Source organism: Cavia porcellus, unplaced genomic scaffold (assembly GCF_034190915.1).
Source record: "Cavia porcellus strain 051 isolate PalLab524CR breed Dunkin Hartley unplaced genomic scaffold, mCavPor4.1 scaffold_28, whole genome shotgun sequence".
NCBI classification, from domain to species: Eukaryota; Metazoa; Chordata; class Mammalia; order Rodentia; family Caviidae; genus Cavia; species Cavia porcellus.
In genome coordinates this window covers 9,741,502-9,767,211 of record NW_026947511.1, presented here as the reverse complement: position 1 = coordinate 9,767,211, position 25,710 = coordinate 9,741,502, and the positions used below count along the sequence as shown (strand labels likewise).

At 38.7% G+C, this 25,710-nt stretch overlaps 1 protein-coding gene across 4 annotated transcripts in view; it reads left to right on the top strand.

Moving 5' to 3' along the window:
• Positions 1–22,481, top strand: part of Stambpl1 (STAM binding protein like 1) — a 42,461-nt gene extending 19,980 nt beyond the window's left edge. For 3 of the 4 annotated variants that reach the window (XM_003473795.5, XM_005005292.4, XM_005005291.4), the window contains 10 exons: positions 444–526; positions 4,964–5,181; positions 7,899–7,974; positions 10,372–10,467; positions 12,025–12,382; positions 13,412–13,536; positions 15,357–15,494; positions 19,796–19,908; positions 21,041–21,140; positions 22,165–22,481. In XM_003473795.5, the coding sequence (XP_003473843.1) occupies positions 497–526; positions 4,964–5,181; positions 7,899–7,974; positions 10,372–10,467; positions 12,025–12,382; positions 13,412–13,536; positions 15,357–15,494; positions 19,796–19,908; positions 21,041–21,140; positions 22,165–22,221 (1,311 nt within the window). In that variant the 5' untranslated portion in view covers positions 444–496 and the 3' untranslated portion in view covers positions 22,222–22,481. Of the gene's footprint in view, positions 1–443; positions 527–4,963; positions 5,182–7,898; positions 7,975–10,371; positions 10,468–12,024; positions 12,383–13,411; positions 13,537–15,356; positions 15,495–19,069; positions 19,578–19,795; positions 19,909–21,040; positions 21,141–22,164 lie in introns of those variants that run through there. The other variant, XM_063239489.1, reaches the window with a different exon arrangement.
• Positions 22,482–25,710: the final 3,229 nt, after the last annotated feature.

Genomic DNA, 25,710 nt, shown 5'->3' with positions numbered 1-25,710 from the left:
AAACTCACAGATCCCTGCATGCAGGAGCCCCAGGCACATTAGAATTTTGCCTACCACAGCTCCAAGGCTGAGTTTAAACCCATTCTGGCTCTAAGTAGAGTCCATGGCCCAAGGTTCTTATCTTAAACCGAACGTGCTTCTTTCTTTCTTTGAAGAAAATGAAACTACTACGTCAAACCTTTGCTTGGAATTATAAATAAAGGAATACCCAGCAATTGTAAATATGAATTCCCTTCACATCTCCATTTGTAAAGGTTAATTTTTAAGAAACCCTAGCTACCCACAGTTTTGTGTTTTCTGAAGAGATTTCCAAAAGCCTCTCTAAATACCCTGGTTATATAAGTTATTTCAGTGTGTTTATGTTCTTTTGACTATGAAGTTTGGGACTGGAGACTGGGGTTCTGCACAAATAACCTTAGCTTTGATTTTTGTCTTTGAAACAGATGAAGTGACAGAGAAGAGACAGCAAACGCCTTCCTTTGACTGACAGGACAGCATGGAGCAGCCATTTACCGTGAACTGTCTGGTAGGTCACACCACCTGGTATTTTCCATGTGCTTGGAAAGCTGAAAATCAAGCAAAGAAACCGATCAAATATTCAGTGAATCACAAGTTGTTTAAGATGTTTAGCATTTGTAGGGTTGGGTTTTTTCCTTTAAATTGATCTGTCTGGTCTTCTCCTTTGAGGAAGTGACTAATAAAGCCACTTCACAAGGTTTAAAAATAATTTTACCCCATAAAAGTGTGAAATTTTAATTTGTCTCGATACTAGGAAGGTGACCCTTTGGAAAGACACTGGAAAGAATTTTTGAGCTGACATCATGGTAGGTACCTAACCTTCTTGGACACTTAGGTTTTCATGGATAAGAACTGGAGACTTACCTGTGTGCTACTAAGGAAAGCATTTACATGTCTCACGTCTGGATGTTAGTTTGCAGTGCTGTGTCAGTGGCTGCATACCTGAAACTTGTTCTAACTTTTCTCCTTACTGCCCAGGATGTGTTACTTTGTGTAGCTACATTTTAACCAAGAGGATGCCATACTTTTTCTAGTTACAGCTTAGAAAGAGAGTGCGCCAGAGTGTGCGGAGGAGGAAATAACAGGGACATTAGAATCACTTAGACTTATTAAGTGTCCCAGATCAGTCTCGGAATGTGAATATAGGTACGTTATATAATTGCTGTTGTCCTGATTTGGTACATTGTGCCTTATAACTGGAGACAATATTTTTCATGTTCCCAGCCTGTCATGGTGGCTTGATGAATGAGCTGCCATTTACCTCCTCCTGACCACACTCCCTGACTCACTCACAAAGGGGCACTGCTTTGAGCAACAGTCTGTGAAGTACTCTGTGCATGCAAAGGATAGAACCAGGACATAGAGAAATGGAAGGCTGCTCTTACTGAAACACATTGTGACCTAATATTGTTTCTTGACCAGGAAAGTCCTTTACAGGAGCTTAGTTGTATTCAAAACATGTTAGAGAGGGAGGGAGTTGGAGGAACATTTTCACTTTGTGAACCCGTGTTGGCCTTTCACAGTGGAATAATAAAGAGCATCCCATTTCTACCTCTGCAGAAGAAGGAATTATTCACACAGGTTTATATGTTTATCCAGAACATGAAATAGAAATAGGTAAAATTTTATTGTATTTATCACTATAAAATGAAGACTAAGGCTTTTTCATCAGAAATTTATGTTTTTTTAATCGATGATGCTCACATAGAAATGTCTAGATTGAAGAAGGTTTTTGTTATTTCCTAGTTTATCTCTGAAATTAATTTTAAATTAAGAAGAGTAACATCATTCAGAAGAGAAGAAATCCTTTTTTTTATCTTCTGGACTAAAAATAATGTGATTATAGTTGTATAACTGCCTTTTCTGTCTTCCCTCCTCTTCTCCATTCTGCTGTTGAGGATTGAATCCAGGCCTCCACTGACCCCTCAGCTCCATTTTCTCTTTTTTGTTTGACACACTTAGGGATTATCTAATCTGTTTCAAGGAATATGCTAGAGACAAGAAGTGAATGGAAAATGATTTCTTTTAAAACTTCAAGGAGTTCATAAGGGTTGGGAAACACTTGTACAGAAGTAATTGTGATTCATTGTGGACTGTATACTAATAAAGCGGGGGAAGGTATTGTGCACATGGGAAGCCTCTTTAGAAGATGCTCTAATGTCCATAGATTATTTCCCAGCCTTTTGTTTTATGTCACTGAGGCAGTTGTCTGTGGTTTAGTAACAATATTGTCATTTCATGCTGGTGAAGATTATAGGTGAATGTGGTTAGGGAAGAGCGGATAGACTGCTGGAGCGTTACGGACATCTCAACTGGAAAATTCTCATTTGTCAAGACTAAGATTCAAGTTCACAATCTCCCATTCTCAGCTCTGCAGGGAAGCCTGTGACAGCTACTCTGAAATTACAGAACCCTTCAAGCTGAGCATGGTGGTGCATGCTTGTAATTCCAGCTACCTGGGAGACTGAGGCAAGAGGATCACAACTTTGAGTTTCACTGGGACAGTGTAGGGCCTTAGTGAGACCTTGTCTCAAAAATGAAAAATAGAAAAAGGAATAGAGATCTAGCTCAGTTTAAAGATAATGAATTCAATCCCCAGTACTAGAAAAATAAAACAAAACTGGAAAAAAGACAAAACCAAAGAATATCCTTCAGAGAACTAAAAGAATAGTGCAATAGAATATGGATCAAAGCAAGTATATTTTTTTTAAAAAGGCTTATACTTTTAAAAATTGTCATAGAATGTTTTTCCATAATTGTAGGATACAGTGTGATAAACTGATATGTGTATACTGCAAGTCATGATAAAATCTGGGTAATTAACATTTCTTTCTCCTCAAACATTTATCATTTCTACATGTCAGAAGCTTTTGGACCCTTCCAGTTATTTTGAAATATTCAATAAATTATAGTCTGTGGTTACTCTACTGTGCTTTATTTATTTATCTTTTGTGGTGCTGAGGATTAAATCCATGGTCTCCCACTGAGCCACGTTCCCAGTCCCACTATGGTGCTTAGAACACTGGAACTAATTTCTCTAACTGTGTTTCGGCACTTGTTTCCTAATAAAGGGAACATGTTTTAACGTGACACAAAGTCTCTTAGGAATGGCCTGAGCACTGATGTTACTACCAGTCATTCCTCTGTACTTGCAGAATTCTGCCCAAATGAGAACAGATCAAACATTCCCACTCAGTGAGGACCCAAACTGAATTCACACCTTATTCCTTGTGACTTAGGCCTGACCTCTCACTCCCCTGGAGAACAGAAGAGGCCACATCTTTTATCTCTTCGTCCTTAGTTGACTTGGCTTTCCTATATAAAGGATAGCGTTAGGTCTTCCAGGAGAGGCAGCCCAAGCTCTGGAAGCTTCTAGGGAGAAACTGCACAGAAGTCTCACCCATGTTTCTGCAGGCCAGGTCAAAAGCATAAAAGCGGATGCAGGAGGAGTGGCCTGCTTTTGACTAACTGAAACCTTGAGAAACTTGTTTATGGCTTTCTGGTTATACATATTAAACTTTGAGGAGCAAGAGTCATTTTAGGTCCTTGAGTTTCTGTTTGCTGTAAAACTATCATGAAAATAAACCAGATGGCACTGGAAAAGCTTCAGACAGCGAATCTGCTATACTCTTTTCAGTAATTCATGCCAAACTAAAACTGTCTACGTTGATTTCTTTTTTCTCATAGCTTTCTAAGGACCTGATTCAGGTGCTCTGTCCACACTGCAGTGGGACGTACACTCTACATTTAACTGATGGAGGAGGCCTCCGGCAGGGAGCTTGGCTGTGGGCCAGCTGAGAGCATCTCTTGGCTGTGGGCACATGCTTGAGAGCCTCTGGGAGCGCGAGTTACAATGTCCGCCCTCCAGCCTCCCTCCAGAGGTCCTGAAGCAGGGCCCGTGAGGAATCTGCAGTTTTATAAGAGGTCTCTTTGTTGCTCACGCTGCTGTTTCATGGACCATACTTTGAGACACAGGAGTCTAAATCAGGAGAAAGCAAACTGGCTCAAGGATAGAGTCAAAGTCACCGCTTGGAACTCAGCCAGCCTCCTGTTTCCATGTTGCTTATGGCTGCTCTCCTAGCAGGAGTGTTCAATTCAAGCTGTGACAGAGACCCTGAGACACTTGCTATTGGACCCTTAATAGAAAAAAATTCTTGACTTTTTCTCTTTTCTTTTTTGCTTTTTCTGAAGCACTGACTTTTTACTGAATAACTGAATAATTAACCTGAAAAATATATCTCCTTATGTGTTTCCAAATGCACATAAACACGGGTTTTTTTAAATAAAATTGAAATGTACTAATTGCAACTTTCTTAGTTAATTTATTACTAGTATTTTCTCAATCAAGAACTAATTAACAGCATAATTAGTATTATGTGGCAAACAGCTTTTCGTATTTTAAAAAAAATGGGATTGGAGATTCTTAATGCTTGGAAATGCTTTTCCAGAACATTTTGGTGGGTTTTTTTTTCCTTTTAATTTGTGAAGATGGAGAGGGGGGCTGAAAATTTCTTATTAAACTAGATCTATTCAGCAGGGACTCAAATCCTGAGGGTAATTCTGAATTCAGTGACCACCTTGAGACCCTTCAGAGAAGGATGAGAGCCCTTCTGTGAAGTGATTCATCCGGGGCCTGCTCCACATGAACGTCCATGGGAGCATGGATGAGGTCCACAGTATTTTACCTAAAATCACCTAAAGCACACACCTAGGAACTGCCACCTAATTTTATCATGAAATACAAAGAGGTTCTTACTTACCTAAAAATGTAAGGTTATCTTACATGTGTGTCTTTTTGGTGTGTTTAAGTAAGGACTTTGCTTGATCATATCACTAACTCTTATGAAAAGATTCCCTGATGTCAGATTTTTAGCATATAAAGTATATTCATTCATCTGCCATATTCTTTTCCTACTGTAGTCAGGTATTTAATTTTGCTTTGCAGAAAAAGTTAGCTGCCATGCCTGACCACACAGATGTCTCCCTAAGCCCAGAAGAGCGGGTCCGTGCGCTAAGCAAGCTTGGTTGCAACATTACCATCAACGAAGACATCACACCTCGCCGCTACTTCAGGTCAGGGGTAGAAATGGAGAGGATGGCGTCTGTGTATTTGGAAGAAGGAAACTTGGAAAATGCCTTTGTCCTTTACAATAAATTTATAACGTAAGTGTTTCTTTAATTGTTGTTTATTGGTTTTAGAGACCTTTGAAATGAGCAATTAGAAAAAAGACACATGATATTTTCAGGTGGCAGTGTGGGATTCCAGAAGAGTTTTCATATTCAAACCAATTGCACTGTTTCTCAAAACATTAAATACCAAGGCTTTTTTAAGTTACATAAGAATGAACTGAAAGGCCCCCAGACACCCTCTCTGGGGCTCAGTGGGGAGTGGAAGGTCAGAGAGGAGTTGAGGCCCTCAGCAGATCAGCCCTGATCTGGGGTCCGGGGGTCTCACTTTTCGCAAGTGGAGTTCCTTGTTCCGTGCTCGTCCTTCCCCACAGGATGGCAAGCTTTGTGAAGGCAGAAGCCCTACTTCAGGTCCATCGACAGCATCTAGGACATGTCACCAACATTTAAAACATGTAATATGATGGGCTGAGACTTGAGTACAAGTTGGGAAACATAGAAGAGATGTGATTCTGGGAGAAGGCCTTCAGTTCCATAGAGGACTTGCTATTCTTTAAAGCAATTTATTTTGTTACATAAGAATCCTAGGTACAGAAGTGCTTTCAAAATGTTGAATGAAAGTGGCTACATCAAAATAGCTATGTAAAAATAACATATTTCGCACAAGGAATTTGTTGGTAACATAGCTTAGGAATGAACAGAAATGGGATTTGGACTTTCTTACCAGTTTAGCAGATTAACTGGCTAGAGAGATCTCTTCTCAATAATTACTTACTCTAAGCTAAATGTTTTATTGGTTTCAATTGAAATCATGTGTTGGTTAATTTCACTAGTTTACTTTTAATTTTATTTTAATTGACAAGTAATTATGTATATTTATGGTGTACTTGTGGTATTTCTATAGATGTATACATTGTGGAATGACTAAATCGAGCTAATTAACATACCCATTGCCTCACATGCTTACCATTTGTTAAGTAGTGAGAATACTTCACGCCTATTGTTATGGCAAGTTTTATAATGGTCACAGTGTTACACACTGCTACACAGCCTCCTGAATTTATTCCTCCAACGGAACTGAAACTTTGTGCCGTTTGACCAGCATCTTTCCAATCCCATCCCTCTCTCCCCAATCTGCAAGTACTTCCTGCTTCTTGAGGCCAGCTTTTTAAAATTCCACATCCAAGGGAGATCATGGAGTACTTTTCATTTTATACCTTACAGTTTCAATTTCACCCTTGGAGGGGGAGCTTACCCTGAATATACTGGAGAAATTGAACAGATAAAGTAATTTAAAAACTGTATTCCGTCATTCTACCAAGGACAAAATTAAAAAGCAGTTCACATAGCATACACATTTCTAAGGTACTTACCTTGAATATTTAGCTTGGACATTTAGATAATAAGTGAAAACCTTCACCCTATCTGGAAAAATCAGTTGTATTTTGGAATTTAAGCAATAAATATGAAATTGAAGTTTATCTCCTACCACTGACAGCAACAACTTTGCAAAACTTTTTTGTGTCTGCATTGTGGTATTAATAGATAATACATTCTTCACTTTCTGCTCCAGTTTTGCTCACACTGGTATGGAATCCTCAGTGCGGTAAAGGAGAGAAACCACCATGCCCGAGTTACTGAGTACTCAGAGTGATTGAATTCTCTCATGTCATTAGCGATGTGGTAATTTGTGCCTCACTTACTGTCTCTGGGCCTCAATGCCCTCTCTACAAATGAAAGACTTAGGGGAAAAGAATCTCTGGGAAATTCCTTTAGCTCTTAGTATTTGTGATTTTAATTGTTATGAAGTCTGAGAGAGCTAACAACTTTCATGCTGCTTCTCTATGCATTAATTTTCTCATCTGAGAAATGGAAGGTAAGTTGCCATTTCTGTCTCCCCATGGCCTGATTATCAGGCAGCATGACGTGATGAATGTGTGCATGTGGTTTGTAAACAGTACAATCAGTAATTGTAATGTCTTCAATATTAGCTGCAGAAATAGTATTTACAGCCCATTCTAATCTGTCATGGAAGGACTACTCATTCACTTTTCAGATGTACTGACTACTTGCACTTTCTTTAGGATACATCAGTGAATATTAAAAAAAGAATTTTCTGTCCTTGTGGAAGAAGTAGCTTTGTTTCCCTGGGAGCAGGGCACTTGGTTTGCAGGGATTTCCTTCTTCTGCCTTGCATCTTGTTTCTCTCAAGAAATATAACACATTTCTCTGATAGAAAAATAACACCAAATCAACTGTAGATTCTGGTTTTCTTATTTAAATATATATGTATATATATACATTTTCAGGTAACAGTTTTTGATATATACCCAATAGTGTTACTTATTCATCAGTGATTATTCAAATCTTTTTCCAGGGTGAGAAAGGAGTTACACTGATCTTTTCAAACTCTTAAGTTTTTTTTTTTTTCTTTTAATCATGCTTTTTGTTGCCAGCAGCATAAAGAAATCAGATGGTGCTCAGGTGGGATCAAGTGCTCAGGACCTGGGAAAGACCAAAGTGCCTTGGTCTGTTTAGCACTGACATATCCTGGCTTTCATCTTAGCTTCAGTACCTGGTTTGCTGAGCTTAACTACCTTGTAATGCCAACCTTGAATGGAAAAGTAGATAGACTACTGGTTAAATAATGTCACTAAATATGCTATTTTTGAAAAGGTTGCTCCTCTTATTAGATACTGTCATTAAGCTTTTGCTGTCATATAATGCTGAGGATGTGTTTTCTTTTTGTTTAGCTTGTTTGTAGAGAAGCTTCCTAGCCACCGAGATTATCAGCAATGTGCAGTACCCGAAAAGCAGGATATCATGAAGGTACTGTGGGACCGACTCTCCACTGTGGGAGCCAATGCTCCTCCATAAGTGTCCATTACTGGTTCACCAGCCCCTTCCTTTCCTACTCTCTCGCTTCCCTGGAGAGTTTGTGCACAAGAAATTCATTCCATTAGCTATGATGCTTCGATTTCTTCTTAGACATTTAACAATTATGACCGGGCCAATGTGTGATGTCTAATTGATGGTGGTGGGTAAAAGAAAGAAAAAGGTTGAATTCTATCACCTGATGATGTGAAGGGATTATTTACATTTCTCCCAGAAATTGAGGGAATGATTATGTAATTTCCTGTGCTTGTCTGAGGCAGTCATTTTGACTGGTTTTAATTACTTTGTACAGCCCGGAACCCAGTAATTATTTGAAAATTGCTATGCATCATCATTATTATCATTGCTAGTATTATTTTGGTGATATTGAGAATGGAACACAGGAAGTACTGAGTGACCTCCCAGGTACCCTTTCTATCCTTCCTTTTTGAGACAGGGTCTTACTAATCGTCAGGTCTGGACTCAAATTTGTAGTACTCCTGTCTCAGCCTCTCAAGTAGTGCAGATCGCAGGCCTGCACTGCTGATCACCGTGTCATAGAATAACAGCTGATCACCATGTCTGGCCAGTCTTAGCTTTCAAGGCAGCTGCAGCATTCTAGCCACAGCTGTGTGCTACATAGTGATGCTTGGCCATGGACCACATGTGCAGTGTTGGTCACATCAAATTATATTGCCTCGTGACACTGTAGACACCTTAGTATATATAAATACATGTAACAAAATCCTGGGATGACATGTTTTTCAGAATATGTCCCCATCCTTAAATGTTCCATGATTGTATTTACCTCTCAGCAGACTTTGGCTTATGCATAGTAAGTCTTGAGAGATGGCCTACCTGATACATAACAATGAAAAAAAAAAGTTGTTGCAATTCATTTATTTATCAACAGCATTTGTTACACTATCTGTAGCTGAGAATACATCTATATACATATATAAAAATTTTTTTTGATACTGGGGATTGAATTCATGACCTTGCCAGGCAGGCTCTTATGCTGCTGAGTTATATCTCCGGCCCTGAGAACACATCTTTTTAAATAAACATTTACAATGTTTCTCACTCATCTTAGTTCATGTTGATCTTATGGGATATTAAAACACTGTATGCAAAGCCAATTGCCATATGATAATAATTAAGAATATTTTACTATGTTATAGAATAAAGACTCTCCTATAAGATTGGAGACTGCCTCGAAACAGATTTAGTTACAATTTTGATCACTTGCATTGTTAAATGTTTACACTTACTACTTTATCCTGTCTTTGTATAACATTTTTCCTTCATACATTCAACCTCAGAGAGTATGGAACAAAGGTCCTAGGCTGCCAAGGTGACCCCTGCTGTAACTGAGTGGTTTTGTTTAATCAGGAGGAGCAAACTTCTCCAAAAGCATTTCCTTTGTAAAGATTATTTTACATTCTTTTAAAAATTCTTTGTTTATGCTTGTTAAATAAATGGATAGGAGAATGAGTAACTAAATGACAAAGAATTAAAAGAGTAAACATTTTGGTGGAAGGGCCTTCTTGGCAGTAGGAGACTTGGCTTCTAGTCCTAATGGGACCACTTGCTAATTGTAAGATATGTAACAATTTCTCTACCAGTGATGATAACCTTTCAGAGCTTTGAATGGTAACACACAGCTGGCCCAACACCTGGAGCATAGGTTCACACCTGGCTTTTGTTTCCTTTTCTCCAGACAAAAGGGTGGAAATAGTCTCTATCTCGTTTTCGGATTTTCTGCCACTAAGAATCACAGAGAAAGTTTTCTGAGATTCAGATGAGGTGGTCTTTTATCTAGCAATGTTAATGTAGCACATCTAGCAACAGCCTCATATCTCTACAGTATTTTTACACAAAGTGTCTCACAGAGTACTGCTTTTTACATTTGGTAGGTCTAGGATTCCGTAACCACCCCACACCCACCAATGTTCTCTTGTAGCTGATTACATGTGTAATTACATGTAATCTGTATTACGATTACATGTGTAATCTGTAACTACTATCTAAAAACGGGATACTTGCCTAAACAAAAAACTTACCTAACCAGTGGGGTCAATAAAGATTTTATAAGATGATACTTTTTTGTTGTTTTTTACTTACCTTCTTAAAATTATATTTGGAGGCCTGGAATAGGGATATTTATTTTTCTTCCATTATCTTTGGTTACTTGTGACTTAATTTTTAATAAATGTACCAGCTGTTTTTTCTCTTCAGCTGATTATCTGAAAGAACATGCTAGTTGGCATATATATTTATATATTTATACATATACATATATATATTTATATATTTTATACATATACATATATATATATATATTTTTTAAAGAAACTGAAGGAGATTGCCTTCCCAAGGACAGATGAATTGAAAAAGGATCTTTTAAAGAAATACAATGTAGAATACCAAGAATATTTGCAAAGCAAGGTAAGTTCAATTGGTACATTTATTTCATGACTGTTTTCCATGCAAATATTTTTGAATTGCATTTTTATGAGTTTTTCAATCTCATATGCATTTAAATTAAAAATTTAAGATGCAGTGATATGAAACCAATAAAAAATTCCTGTTGATATTCAGGTTAAGTACTTGCACCAAAGATGTGGTATTTTTTTCCTATGACATCTAATAAAGCAGTGCATTAGGAAATAGATTTCCTGCTGAGATTTAAACAGAACTTTTGGACCATTTCTTGTCAATGTAACCTTGAGCCAAATGACTGCTTTTTCAGATGAACTGAGGCATAGGAAGTAGTGAGGATGGTGTTTGAATTCTGATGTGTCTAATTATATAAGTCTTAGAAATGTGAATTTGATTCTTATTATAGTGAATAATTTACATACAGATAGAACAACCCCTAATTGTGTTGTGTTGTGTGTATTCACAACATCAAGAGGTGGTGGTTTCTGATTGTTATTAAGTAAAAAGGGAAAGTGATAATGATATCTAAGAGATAGATATTGAAAAAAGAAATTGACCAGTCTGTAAGATACTCAGTTTAAAATGTGAATTCTCAAGTGTTGCTGCATTACTGTGGTTTGTGTGTGTGTGTTTGTTTGCTTTGGAGGTCGCCACCTGGATGACCTTTACTTTGGTTCAATCTCATTACATCTGGCTTGGCTTTCTCTGGGCATGGCCAGAAGGCTGGTTTGCATGACATATTTTAATTAAGTGACAGAAGGTAAGCTCAGAATTATGGGTATTAGTGATATTGAAATATGAAAGATAGAAATGATTTTATAGAGCAAGTCAAACCAACAGGGAGGGAGCACAGAGCTCAGCTCTGTCTTCCACAGTCAGCAAGGCAGACGCTGGTCTGCTGGACCACCTCCCTGGCAGGAGCAGGCTCAGCTGCTGTGCCGCCTTCTGTCTTGGGTGACACACCTGCCTCTCCAAGCACACTAGTGTCCTGTGTAGAAATCTGTCCTATGTAGAGTGATAGCAGCCACACCTAGGCGAATAGACCTACCCGTAATCCCAGGCTATCAACCATACCTTTGTTCCCAAGACACTTGTTAATGATGAAGAGTCTCAATCCTGTCTCCTTCATTACCCCCACCTTACATTAGCTCATCAAATCTAGTTTCCAGCAATATCATTTGGGAAGTTTATTAAAATCTTTGTTTTCTGATCTAATAATGCCTATATATTTTGTTGGGACTGAGGAACTTGAGACTCTGCATTTTTAACAAAAAGCCTGGTAAATTCTGATAGAAATGGTTAGAATAAAAGTTAAAAACTAGTACCAGAGAATGGAGGGAGCTTGATTGTCAGACCGTGTCTCTGGTAAAGTATGAGAGGATTTGGAACTGCTGTCTTAATCAGAGGAAGGTACATTTCTGTGGTGTGTTTTCCTCGTGAATGTCCCTTTGGATATATCAGTCTTCAACTGTCTCTTTGCCAGAAGATGGAAAGTGTGTAATCCCAGTTTGATGTTTTTCCATGAGAAATTAACCTTTTCTTCTGCCAACCCACATTGTTTAGAACAAATATAAAGCTGAAATTCTCAAAAAACTGGAGCATCAGAGATTGATAGAGGCAGAAAGGAAGCGGATTGCTCAGATGCGCCAGCAGCAGCTAGAATCTGAGCAGTTTCTGTTTTTCGAAGACCAACTCAAGAAGCAAGAGTTAGCCCGAAGCCAGATGCGAAGCCAGGAATCTCCGGCACTGTCAGAGCAGATCGATGGGAAAGCCCTCTCCTGCTTTGCTGCACACCAGGACAGTTCCTTGCTGAATGTATTTGCTGATCAACCGAACAAAAGTGAAGCAACCAGTTACGCTGGTCATTCACCTCCTGTCAACAGAGCCTTAAAGCCAGCAGCTACTCTAAGTGCTGTGCAGAGTGAGTGATGTCATGCACCCTTCAGAACACTGAGGCTGTTCCCTGTAGCGTTGGGAGGGTCTGTTCATTTCCTTACTAACTGTAGTAGGACGCCTACATTAAATGGTGTCCATGGCAGGGCTAACTTGTCTGTGCTCTGAAGCTTTCATGTAACTTTAAAATTCAGGAAACATGACTCACCTGATGATAAAGCAGGTTGCAATAAATGAGACTGTCCAGTTTTTCTCACTGAACACAGGCTTTAAATATGAATTCCTAGCATTCCTTTTCTTCCATATATTTTAACTAGATTTAGGTATGACCTAAATCTTAATGATAAACACTAATGTGGAGAAAAAAGAAGATACTGAACAAATTGTCCAGACTTTTGCTCTACAGTAAAATGGTTTCACATTATTCATGAATGGAGAGGATTTCCAACATAATTAACCTCCAGATGCAGTATGTATTTCTGCTAGCAATTAATACTAGTTAATACTGTAAGAACTATACTGGCAAGTACCCAAAATCAAATAAACAATTTGTGGAGGAGACATTGTCAGTTTGGTGTGCATAATTATTTTAAAAGTAAATACAATAGGCACTCATTTTATAAGCTACTTTACTGCTAATTATTTCCCAAAGTATACTTTTGCTCACTGGTCACTTACTGTCATTGAATATAAGCTGCACATAGTAAATATAATGAAGAATATTTATTCTGTATCTTACAGGAGGCCAGTCTTTGCATTTCATGATATATTTGTTATGTACTATAAGAAAATATCCAAATGCATGGAGATAATTGTCCAGGGCACAAACACATAAAAATGCTCACAATTTACCCCTTTATTTATAAAGCAATTTATATACAAAATGTAATTTTTTTTTCTTTTTGGTAGTTTGTTTTTAAGAATTTTAAAACATATTATGGAAAATGACATACCTAATAACTTTAGACTTCATATTTACATTAACTCTCCAAAAACAATTTTGAAGAACAGAATATAGGATTTGTTTTTAGCTTTTTGTCCTGTTTCTGTGTCTTAGATTTAGTGGTTGAAGGATTGAGATGTGTGGTTTTACCAAGAGATCTTTGCCACAAATTCCTGCTGCTGGCGGAATCCAATACAGTGAAAGGAATAGAAACCTGTGGCATACTCTGTGGGAAGCTGGTATGACATTTTTGTTTATCTCTCTGCACAAGATGCTTTCAATAGTATTAGATTTTGTATGATTAGCACAGCAGAATTTAAGCTTGCTAAGAGTTGTAAATATTATGAAATTGATTTTATATAGATTAACTTCATAAGTCTACTGTCATTATTCAAGTAATATGTCTCTAGAAAATAGGTTGTTAAATTTCAGAGGCACTGTTAAAGCTTATTTTAAGAAATAAAACTATAAATTAAATCTTTGTTTAGAGAAGTGGTAGATTACAAGTCTGTAGATTTACAAATTTACCTTGTTTGCTAAATCAAATTTCACGGCAATTGCTGGTTTCACACACTTTCTTGTGATTAACTTTTCACCTGTTCTTACCTCTGGCAAATATCCTCCCATCCTTTTTCAAATACGTGTGGAATGAAATTGTAGTTTGGTTGTTTTCTTTAGTTTGCAGCAATAGTTTCAGCAAACTAAAATCTATAATCACTGATCATATTTATGAACTCTGTTGCCAGAAGTCTGATAGAAGACAATGTCAAATTAGAAGCAGATGAAGGAGAGAGGACCCATTTAATTTCCTCTTGAGTCCTTTCATAGGCTTTATAAGTTTCAGTTTACATTTCTAGGTCCAGGCACATTTGTAGTCTTTAACATTTAGCATGAACAAATGTTTTATGTGACATATTCTCTGACTGAATTCCAAGGTTTCTTCATTAGCTTTCCTCTAAGAGAGGAAAACATTGGTCACAAGCACACAGTGACCCGTCGTCTCCTCTGTGGTCATGATTGTGGTTTTAGTGTGTGATGCTGTATCCCACACATGATATTTAATTTGGTTGTTTGTTACATTGATTCATTATTCATTCATCAGACAAATATTTAATAAATGTCTATATGTTCCAAAGTCTTCCAAGGCATCAAGTGGCCTGGAACAGTCCTAGTCTCTGACAAGTGAAGCTTACAAGATGCATATGAAGAACCAGGAAGAGCAACTACTCTAAGCTCTCAGTGGAAGCACAGGGCGGCATGGAAAGCTGCCCTTGTTTAGGGAGAATGGGGGAAGGGTTTGCAATTGCAGTTGAAAGAAAAGTGTCCAATCTGCTGGAGCTTCTAGCGTTAGAGAGGATGGAGCTGGGTAGGGATGGCAAAGCCAGCCTGCACGGGGAAGACAGCTCCTTACAGAACAAATGGCTGTCGCTTCACCACCTCAGGAGCACGTTTTTAACCTTTACCTTTTTACCTCAGAGGCCTACTGTGCTTTTCTGTGCTCTTATGTAATTGTAAAAGTCAAAACATTATCAAAATTATGGGACAGCCTAGTTAATCCTCCCCAAATTAGAAGAAAGTCCTAAGTCTTTAAGAGAAACAAAATATGGTTAATTAAAAAGAAAGAAAAAAACAGAGTACAAAGAACCATCTCCCTCCACAACTCTCAGAATGTTTCCCAGTAACACATTATTTAGGCAGTATCTCTTCCTCCGCATGAACCTGCCCTGTTTTTGTTCTCACTTTTTCTGTGATAGATCTAATATGTCAAGGCATTATTAATAACTAAACTTCCATGGACCCGCACCCCATCTCTCAGGGTGCTGATCCTATCTGAGATATACTTCCTGCAGTGAAAATGGGTTTCAAGCTGTAAACAACTGACTCTCAGAACTTTTCATGAAGCATCTATTTTTATGTTGGGACTTCCGTTTTTGAGCTGGGGGAGGGCCTGCGGGTGGTACAGATGGTAGGAATAGTTTCCAGTAGCAAACCATGACTTATCCTATTCACATTTTTTCCCTGTCTTGTGCCTGTTCTTATGTTTTAAATTGTTTTTTAGACACATAATGAATTTACTATTACTCATGTGATCGTGCCAAAGCAGTCTGCGGGACCAGACTATTGTGACGTGGAAAATGTCGAAGAGTTATTCAGTGTTCAGGATCAACACGGCCTCCTCACTTTGGGATGGATCCATGTATGTTTGACCTTCTAAATCTCATATATTTTTGTATGGTCTTTTAATTTCCTCTGGAAGAAATTTAGCTTAAGCATTTTCTTCACTGTTAGGCTGTGGCTAACTCTGTCAAGTTTGGATTTGAAGAGGGGCTTCTTAAACTTTTTGGTGCCACCTAAAGTTAATACAGACTGTAACATTTGGAAGTGAGATGACTTTCTGATGACTTTGCGTAGTCTGGTGAGGCTTTGCTAGGTTTTTTTAAACTGACTTGATAGGCGGTTTATAATGTTCTCTTTCCTTTTGCAGTGTTTCTAAACTGGGTGATTTTTAAAAACTTTCTGGAGAAGTTTGTTTTAAATAGCTATTGTATATTTCAAATAGGATCCACACATTCTATAGCACCATCCTTATGGCCCAAGAGTAGTTACATGAATGTATTAACAGCCATGGAGTTGGGCAAATGGATAGGATGAAGAATGTTGGGATCTGACATCTACTAGGCCATCATAGAAGCAGAAAAAGGCTTAAAAATCAAATAGTTGTATAAGTCTCAGCTTGTTAAGAATTCATTATAGCGGGGCTGGGGATTTAGGGGGCTGGGGATTTAGCTCAATGGCATAAGCACCTGACTTGCAAGCAAGCGGTCATGAGTTCGATCCCCGGTACCGATAAAAAAAAAAAAAAAAAAGAATTCATTATAGCAACATTGGCAAATCACTCAACCAGTCTGAGCATCAACTTTATCATTCAAAAACAGAGAGCATAATGATTGATTTTGTGACAATGAGTATTAAATGAGAAAATGTCAGTGAATTTTTTAGCCTATTTTTCTGGGCTAAAAATTCAGAAAAATTGTGATTCTTGTTATTGGTAATGATGTTCTTTCCTGTCTATAGTTCAATCCATGTAATAGACACCTTTTCCATTCAGTCTCATACATCTGGACCTGGGGTACGGTCTTAGTCCATTTATGCTGCTAAAACAAAATACTTGAGATATGGTAATTTTTAAAAAGCAGAAAGTTCTTTCTTACAGTATTTGGGGACTGGGATCTGGGAGAGCCACTGTGCTTCCTAGGTGATCTTTGATAATGTGGGAGGCAAGAGAGAACCTTCCTTCAACTCCAAGCTGTTTTATGAGGTGCTAATAATCACTTCCAAGGCCATACTTCTTAATGATGTTGTATTGGAAATTAAGCTTGATATGAATTTTAGAGGAAGCATTATCATCCAAACCATAGTAGGTAGGAGAAATCCACTCCACTGCCATGGAATGCTGGCCAAGATTTTCAGAGCACATCCTCTGCAGACACCTCTGAGAGCCCCTAAAAAATTAAAAACAAAAATGAGCAATCATTTTGTATTTTATTCAAAAATACTGGTAGAGGCAGCAACACACTCTCATATGCACACAGTCTCGCATGTACACTTCAAGTATTTAGTGCCAATTCAGGAGCTGTAGGGGACTTTATTCCTGCTCCACCTTAAACTGCTCTGTGCCGTAGTCAGGACTCCTCCTCCCCCTATTTCCAAGTTTCCCCACTGAATGCGCGAGGCCAGTGAATGCTGCTTTTTTTTTGTTGTATTAATGTGAGCAGTAAACAGGGTACCAGGTGTGGAGACCTGTTGAGAGGTACAATCTGGCTCTCACATGCAAGAATTAATTTATAATGAAGAGATTACAAAACCTTGCCATATATCTGTCTGCTTAACAGTAAATAATATGCCTGTCTACTTGGAAATTGCTCATTTGAAAGCCATTATTTAGCCTAATATAATTTCGGTAACGAGTTTATTTTAAAGCAAAGCAAATTATAGTAAATACATTTGTAACAAACTGAACATTACAGTACTTTAAATTACACGCCTATATTAGCAAACCAGTGCTAGTTTATCATATAAAACATTCCCGAATTAAAAACAAATATTTTTTTCCTATGAACTTCCCTGTGTATAATGTATGTAGTAATGAATCCAAGTTGTTTAACTTATGAGGGTGGCGCAGTTCTAGAATTATAGAACTTTGTTTTTAAATTTATTTAATTGATTCAAGTTTTTATAGTTACTTGAAAATACAAATGTGTTACATTTCTAAGGGTCAATGCTTTTACCGACTTTTGTGGTGGTTTTTATAGAGCACAATAGTAACAACAAATTTCAGAACATTTTTTCAGATGTAAATTAGTTATGGAAAAGAAAGGCTGAATCAGAATCAGACAGACTTGAATTTGAATTTAGAATTCTTGGCTTGACTAGCTGTGTAAACTTCAGTGAGTTACTTATGCTCTGTACCTCAGCTTGTTCATCTGTAAAAAGGGGGTAATAGCACTGATCATATCTTGTTTTGAGAAAGTAATCAGTTCAGTACCTAGTAAGTTATTCAGCTGCAGTAAATGGCATTTGCTGCTCTTATCGTCCTCATCCTCATCATTTTGATTTTCTTAGGGTCAGGGAATGGGGACTGCATTCTCTCAGGAGGCAGATGTCCTCATCAGAATAGAAGGGATCCTTATTGGTGAAATGAAATACTCAGATGGTCGTGTGGTATGCGTTTCCTCTGGAAATAAATTGACACATAGAGTGCTTTGTCTTTTTGACAGCCTGCCTTCTGCCTCTGTATCACAGTAATTCCTTCAAACAAATTTTATTTCTTTACCAAGGCATGAAAACTCTAATTTATCCAAAGAAAGTCCTCCCAGGGGCTGGGGATTTAGCTCAGCAGCATAAGCACCTGCCTTACGAGCAGACAGTTGTGAGTGAGTTCTATCCCTGGTACCGATTAAAAGTTAAAAAAATTACTTTACAAAACAATAAAAGAAAGTCCTCTTTGTTAGATAACAAGCTGTCAGGCCCTCCACTCATATCCTTACTAAGCATTTGGGTTTTAAAGTGAGAACCGGGCAGGGAGTTAGCTCAGTTAAAGTATGGGGTCAGCTTGCGTAAGGCCCTGCTTTCAACCCAGCACCACTCACAGAGCATATGCATGTGTCAGGGTGATTTTCATTCCTTTGTTGATCGAGTTCTTTATAGGCCAAGAGTTACATTTTCTTTGTAGAACAACTTTGTCCTTATGAGCAGGTGATTTTGCATTTGTCCTATCAAATAAGTAGGAAGAAATTGAAAACCCTTTCATTTCTATAACACACCCTGGTGTGTATAAGTGCATTAAGCATATGCCCTTTAGTTAATAATGAAATACATTAAAATGACAGCAGACAACTTTTGTTCCTTTCTATATGCTAGACTGTGTTGTAAGACTTTTACATGGATTGTCCCATTTAATCCTCATATCAGTCTCATGGAGAAAATGATTATCATCAACTTTCAGAGACGACATGACCAAGGAGTGGTTTGGTCATCCTCATTTTGCTATGAGTGAGTCATGGAGCCAGGACCCAGCTAGTGTGTATCAAAGACCTTTGTTTCATGATTAAAAGTCACAGTATTTTTTTAAGAGACATTAGGGGTTAATGCATGTCTAAATTTCTTTTGATTTCTATTCTCTTCATTCTCATCGTGTAGGCATTCAGCTGTTGTGCACGATGATTCCTGAGCATCTTTAATAACCTGGAGACTCCCATCCTCTCTTTATAGGGAACAGCGGATCCATAGGAAGATACACAGTACCATGTGGTATATCAGTGAAAACTTTCACGTCTACAGTTTTGTATACAAGCATTTCTGTGCCAGGGCCTCCAGCCGTAGAAACCTCTTCTTACCAGCTGTGGACCTGATTGCTTTATCTTTCTGAGTCTCATGGAAAATTGAAATAATAAAATAACTGATCATAGATGCATTGTGATAATTAAATAAGAATCATATTTAAGACCTTTGGCAAATCATTTCTGGCTTTTTGGGGTTTTTTTTCCTTCTAGCACTAGAATTGAATTCAGAACCTTCACACTGAGCTATCCATCAGCCCCTTTGTCTTATTATGTTTTGTAATTTTACATTTTTGACACAAAGAATCACTAAGTCAGTAAGGTGTCCAAGATGATTTGAACTTGTGATCCTCCTGCCTCAGCTTCCCACAGTGCTAGGATTATAGATGTGAGTTACCAGGCTCAGCTTCCAGCTCTTTATTTTTCCAGTAAAAAGAAAATATATGACACTCTGGTTATGTAGTATTTACTCCAAGAAAATCATAGGTATGTGTAACTGAAAGGATTATAAATAACAGTCAAACACTATTTAAACTCCTTATTTAATTAATAAAGGCACAAAAGAAAAAAGCACGGGGGGGGGGGTTTCTCTTTGAATAGCCTGTGGCCTTGGTTAAGCCTCAGCTACCCTAACACTCATCCTCTCCCCTTTTTACAGACACACCCCACACAAACTGCATTCCTGTCCAGCGTGGATCTCCACACTCACTGCTCTTATCAGCTCATGTTGCCCGAGGCTGTGGCCATTGTTTGTTCCCCAAAACATAAAGAGTAAGTGTGACCTTGGAGCTCCCAAGAAAGGCTTTTCTGGGGCTGTTGGGTACATGTCTGTACACAGGGCATGTCCCTGGGGTAGGCGAACACATGATGGCCTCTGGAAGGAGAGATGGCCGCGCCAGTGTCCATACACTTGGGGTTCTGAAGACTTACTTTTTGAGGTTCTTTCAATTGGTAGTATTTCTGGTGTGACCTTAAAGTGGATGACATGTAAGAGGGATGTTATTATTCCTGTTTAGTATTTGAGGGTTCTCTTTCTTTCTTTGTTTTTGTTTTGTTTTGTTTTTGTTTGTTTTTCTTTTGGTACTGGGAATTGAACCCCAAACCTTTGTAATGGGCTAGAGCCCCAGCCCTTTTTAAAGCTCCCCCTACCTTCACTTGTTACATTTTGAGAAAGGGTCTCACTAATTTGTCTAAGTTGTCCAGATAGGTCTCAAACTTGTAATCCTCCTGCCTCAACCTTCCAAAGTGCTGGGATTACAAAGTGTGCCATCATGTCCAATTTGACTTTTGAGATCCTGTTTCTACTGTATGAAATCACCCAACGTTAGCTCAATTACCCTCATTTTGGGAGACAAAGTTTACTGTAGAATAGTTATGCCCATAGGAGTCTGGTGAGCCTATTTTGGAATCCTGGCTGCACGCTCAGAGTCACAGGATACCTGGCCACTGTGAGCCTCAGTTTCCTCATCCCTCATCCCTGTTCACGCTGGGTCCATGTGAGGGACAGGGATTACGGGACAGTAGATGTAACATGCTTAGCAGAGCACTTGAGAATAAATATTTTCTATTGCTATAAACAGCATTACCGTGATTAGAAAAGTTAAAAATATTTGTGCTTATAATTTCATCATGGTGGCGGATGCTGTCCAGCTGTCGTGTTCTCACACAGCCTCGAGGCTTCCTGCCCCGTCATGGTCCTGTAGGCAGCTCCTCCTGAGGTTCTCTACACTGGCCAGTCAGGGAAAGATAAGTCTAAAAAACATCGCCGTGGAATTCTTAGTTCTTGTTTTCTTCCTTCGTCTCATTTAGGGGATAATGCATACAGTGCCTCTTGTTCAGGTAAAGCGTCTGGAAAATGCCAAGTAATCTGAGCTTTTATTCCTTTTTTTGCCCTAAAATGTAGCACTGGCATCTTCAGGCTCACTAACGCTGGCATGCTTGAAGTGTCTGCTTGCAAAAAGAAGGGCTTCCACCCGCACACCAAGGAGCCCCGGCTGTTCAGTGTGAGTAGACGGTGGGGTTATTTTTGTAGATACTCAACCCCATTCCCCACTCCACACAGCTGTTTTTCAAAGGAGAAAACTGGCAGCAGTCTAACATGGGAAAAAGACTCAACTGCTTAGTTTGGACTATTATTGTACTTTCTAATTTCTGTGTTATTTTATTGGCAAGAAAATGTCAGGATTTCTGTGGTTGAACTGATTATACATAAAGTTACCAAACCATTTATGTATTTGTATGTTGCTTCAACAGTGTTTTCTTGAGAATCCAAATAAGCAAACAATTGTTAGAAAACATCGTCTTAAAAAGTCTCATCAGGGGCTGGGGATTTAGCTCAGCGGCATAAGCATCTGCCTTTCAAGTGCGCAGTCCTGAGTTTGATCCCCAGTACCAAACAAAACAAAACAAAAAAGTCTCATCAGTACTTTCTGCTTGATTTGGCTAAATTAATTATTTCATTATGATTCAATGGGAACTGTAATCATTCTTTCTCCTCTCTCTATTTATTCATTTTTATGATGCTAGAGATCAAACCCTAGTTTTTCAAACTAAGCTACTTTCCCAGTGCTTTTTAAATTTTTCTCTTTATTTTGAGACAGGTTTTTGCTAAGTCAGTAAATTGCTGAGGCTAAGCTTGACCTTGTGATTCTCCTGCCTCAGCCTTCCAGAATACTGGAATAAAATGCATGTGCCATCATGTCTAGGTTGTAACCATACTTTTTGATTCACTTTATGTAGCCCAAAAGGAGAAGTATTTGACTGCATCTTTTTTTGTCTAATTATTTTGTTAAGGATTCTGTGGACTGAAGCATTATTTTGAAGTCAGAATTTATTTAAAATGGAAATTACTTGATAACTTCTGCAAATAATTTTTTGTTTTTGAAAATGAATAAATATGACCTTTGTTCTGATTGAGAATATTGTTTAAGCTGCAAAATTGTCTAAATTAGGAAACCCATAATCCCTCCTTAAAGAGAATTAGATGCTATACATGGTCATACCAAGCTGACTTCTTTTCTTTTCTAGATATGCAAACACGTGTTGGTAAAAGACACGAAGATGACTGTGCTGGATCTGAGGTGATCCGTGCTGCACGTGAGCACGGTCAGCACCAGACCCTGCTGTGGACATGTGGTTGCCGGATATCCTTAAGATGTTTCCAGAAATGACTGATATTTTATATTTATACATTTTAGATCAGAAAGTTTGATATTTATTGCTTTTGCACATTTGAAGTTTTCTTTTTCAGTTGCTTTGTCTCAAGACAGGCCACATGGTGTTAAATCAAGGCCTGTTACTGTATCCAAATACTATTATTAGGTAATAAATTATGCTGCAGGCAAGAGTGTGTCTGGTCTCCAGATCTTCAGATTTTTTGCTACATTTAAAAAAATTTTGTAAAGCTTAATTGCAAACAAACCTTGAGTGCAGGTCGCCTGTCGGGAAAATCTCGCTTTCCCGTGGTAGAGAGCATGTGAGAAGGTGCACAGCAGCAGCCAACAGGGCTCACCCTGTGTCCAAGTGTCACTGTGTCGGAGGCTTAGGAAGTCTGTTTGCCGTGAATCATCGTGAGATCCCAGAACAACAGGCTTCACTCAGGGGTCAGGTGTCAAAGGGCAACAGAAGCACTCCCTTTTTGGTTTAATGATTTCTGTATTCCAAGAACAGTATTTTTCTGTGCTCTGTGCTTGGCTAAGTTATCATCCTCCCCACTTAACCTATTCTTCAGGACTAGTGGCATCCCACCGAAGTTCAGCACATTTTCATTCATGAAGAAGTTGCTATGGGCAGATCAGTGACTTAGTCTTATTTATGAACTTAAAGCCTTGGAAAGTTTCGATGTCAAACTTTAGAAGAGTTTAGCTTGTCCTATGCGTGGGCCCTTGAGCCTATGCCCATCACTAGCTAAGGGCAAATTAACTCTGCAAAACCCCTCCACTGTTCCTTGAGTGTGCCGTCCCCAATTTGTAAGCACTTCAAGACACTGACATTCTTGTATATGTGGGCAAAGAAAAAGATTATGTAATTTATTCTTGTAAAAATAACTGCTGGGACAAGGCATAGTTGAGATTTTAGCATATTGACAAGAGTCATACAACTCTGGCCACAATCAATTGTATCAGCAATACAATAACAGACAAGTGGTTATAAAATGATGTCTGAAGAGAAACTACGGCACGGAATGATGGCTGGAGAGAGAAAGCACTCAGTTGAAAGCCAAGAACTTTTAGCTTCTTAGATTTCCAAAGAGGATAGCAAGAGAACTTGTCCGGTTGCAAAGTCTATTGGGCTCCTTTAAATAAAAATTAGAAAAAAATCCATTTTTTTGTTAAAAAGTTAGATTGTATCCCCAGGCCAAAAGAGGCATTCTTAACACATATTTCCTGGCAAGAAGGGCTAAAGCTTTGGGAGGGAGGTAAAGCATGAAAAGTTCTTTGGGGAAGGGGTTTTGATTTTCTTATTGCCAAGTACAAACCTGATTAATCAGACTGCATGGAAGAACTTGCCATGGAGCTGAATTCTTGGAGACTGCAAGCCAGTGACCCCGAGGCTCTGTGTCTGAGGACGGACATGCCACTGACATTGGCCATGAAGCAGAGGAGTCACAAGTGTGACTGGCCCTTGGCCACCCGTGCTCTTTGAATGAGCTTCCTTCAAAAGAGCCCATTTCCAGCAGCAGGTCACCTCCTCTTTTGAATGCAAATCAGGTCCAGGGCCCCACAGGCCACTTGCTTTCCTCCCAAGGCAAAAAGTCAGAGTTACCACAATTTTCCAGAAATTTTCTGATTTGTGTTTCTGTACCAATTTATCTCAAACTTCTCTTGATTCTGTACTAGTCTGTTTATTGTACACAGAGCCTGTCCCCCAGAACGTAGTCTGAGGTCTTAATGCTTCCTGCCTCAGAATGTGACGAGATCTGCCGTGGCATTCCATTAAAGTGAGGCCACTGGAGAGACCCTAAATCGGTATGGCTGGTGTCCCCGTGAGAACAGATTAGGACTCTCACACAGAGAGAAGTGCAGGTCAAGACACAGGAATAAAGCGGCCATCTACACGCGAAGGAGAGAGGTGTCAAAAGATGTCTAAGACCAACCCACAAGTTGGTCTTACACATCTGGCTTCTGGAACTAGGAGAAAATATATTTCTTTTGTTTAAGCCAAGCAGTATTTTGTTATGGAAACCTTAGCAAATAAATACAGTGCTTAATAAACATTCATTGAGAACATGTGTTTTTCTTGCCTCTCAAAACGATGGAAAATGGCTTTCCTTGTTATGATATGGGGTAGGAATTATTTTCTTCTCCTTAGAAGAGCAAAGCAAAATGTGCATTATTTTCAGCTACTGAAAATGTTCCTAGTTTCTTTTTAGTAGAGTTTTGCTTTTGGAAAACAGCCCTTTAATTTGAGACCACATCCTAGAATTAGTTCATTCTTTCTCCCGCTTCATCCCGTGCTGCAGCCACAGTAATGGTGCTGGGGACAGGATTATCCAACAGCCTGGCTTTAGTGGAGCTTTCTATCGCAAAAACAGCAAAGTGGTTCCAGATGTCAAAAAGCAGATGCTTCTCTTGCAGCATATCTTGCAAATTGATCTGGCAAGAGAATGCTTTTTGTGTAGAGGATGCTTGAGAAATGCCTAGTAATGAATGGAGGTAAACCTGTAACTCAGTTCCTAGAAGAATTTGGTTTGTTATTTATCATGAAGACACTTCCTGTATAAAGAACTCTTTTCATTTAAGAAAAATGTTAACTTTTGTAGTACCTTGACCTGTCACTGAAGTATGTGTTTATTTTCTTTGGAGGTATCTTTGGTGGGGAGGGACCGTTAAATAATGGTTCTTTGTCACTTTATCTGTATCCAGAAAAGATATCTTAAAAAGTTATCAAAAGGCAAATCTTACTGCAGGCCATTGAAATGAAATACCATAAACTGAGTGGCTTGAGCAATAAAAACATTGGTGTCTGACAGTCCTGGTGGCCGGACATCCGGGAGCACAGTACCACCATGGTCAGCTTCCAGGTGAGGGCCCTCTTCCTAGCTGAGGGACTGCCTCCTGCCTTCATGTGGGAAAGAGAGAGGACTGTCTCTCTTACATTCTACTTAGAGAGATTACTAATCCGATGGTGAGGCCTCCTGACATAATTACTTCACAAAGGCCCACTGACTCCAAAAATAGATATGTTAGGGGTTAGGATTTTGACACGATTCGCAGGGAGGAGAGAACACCGATGTACAGACCCCAGTAAGGCCAGTGCTGAAAAGCTACTTTTTAAAAAAAATCTTGCAGTCCGCTGTGAGGCTTCTGCTATACATCTCCTTAGAATTCATAGTAATTATGTTTGAAAGTACTATTCAGATGAGTATGTAAATAGCTGTTATCTCTGATCTTCAAACGGATTTAAAAAATTTCTCATTAAAAAATTAGCATTCAGAAACAATTCCTAGGTCATTAAGTCAGACTAGGTATTAGACTGAAACTCCAGGACAGTTCCATCCACCTTGTAGCATATGTCAATACTGTATTCCTTTTTAGGGAAACAATCCATTGTGTGTACACTCCGCACTGTGTG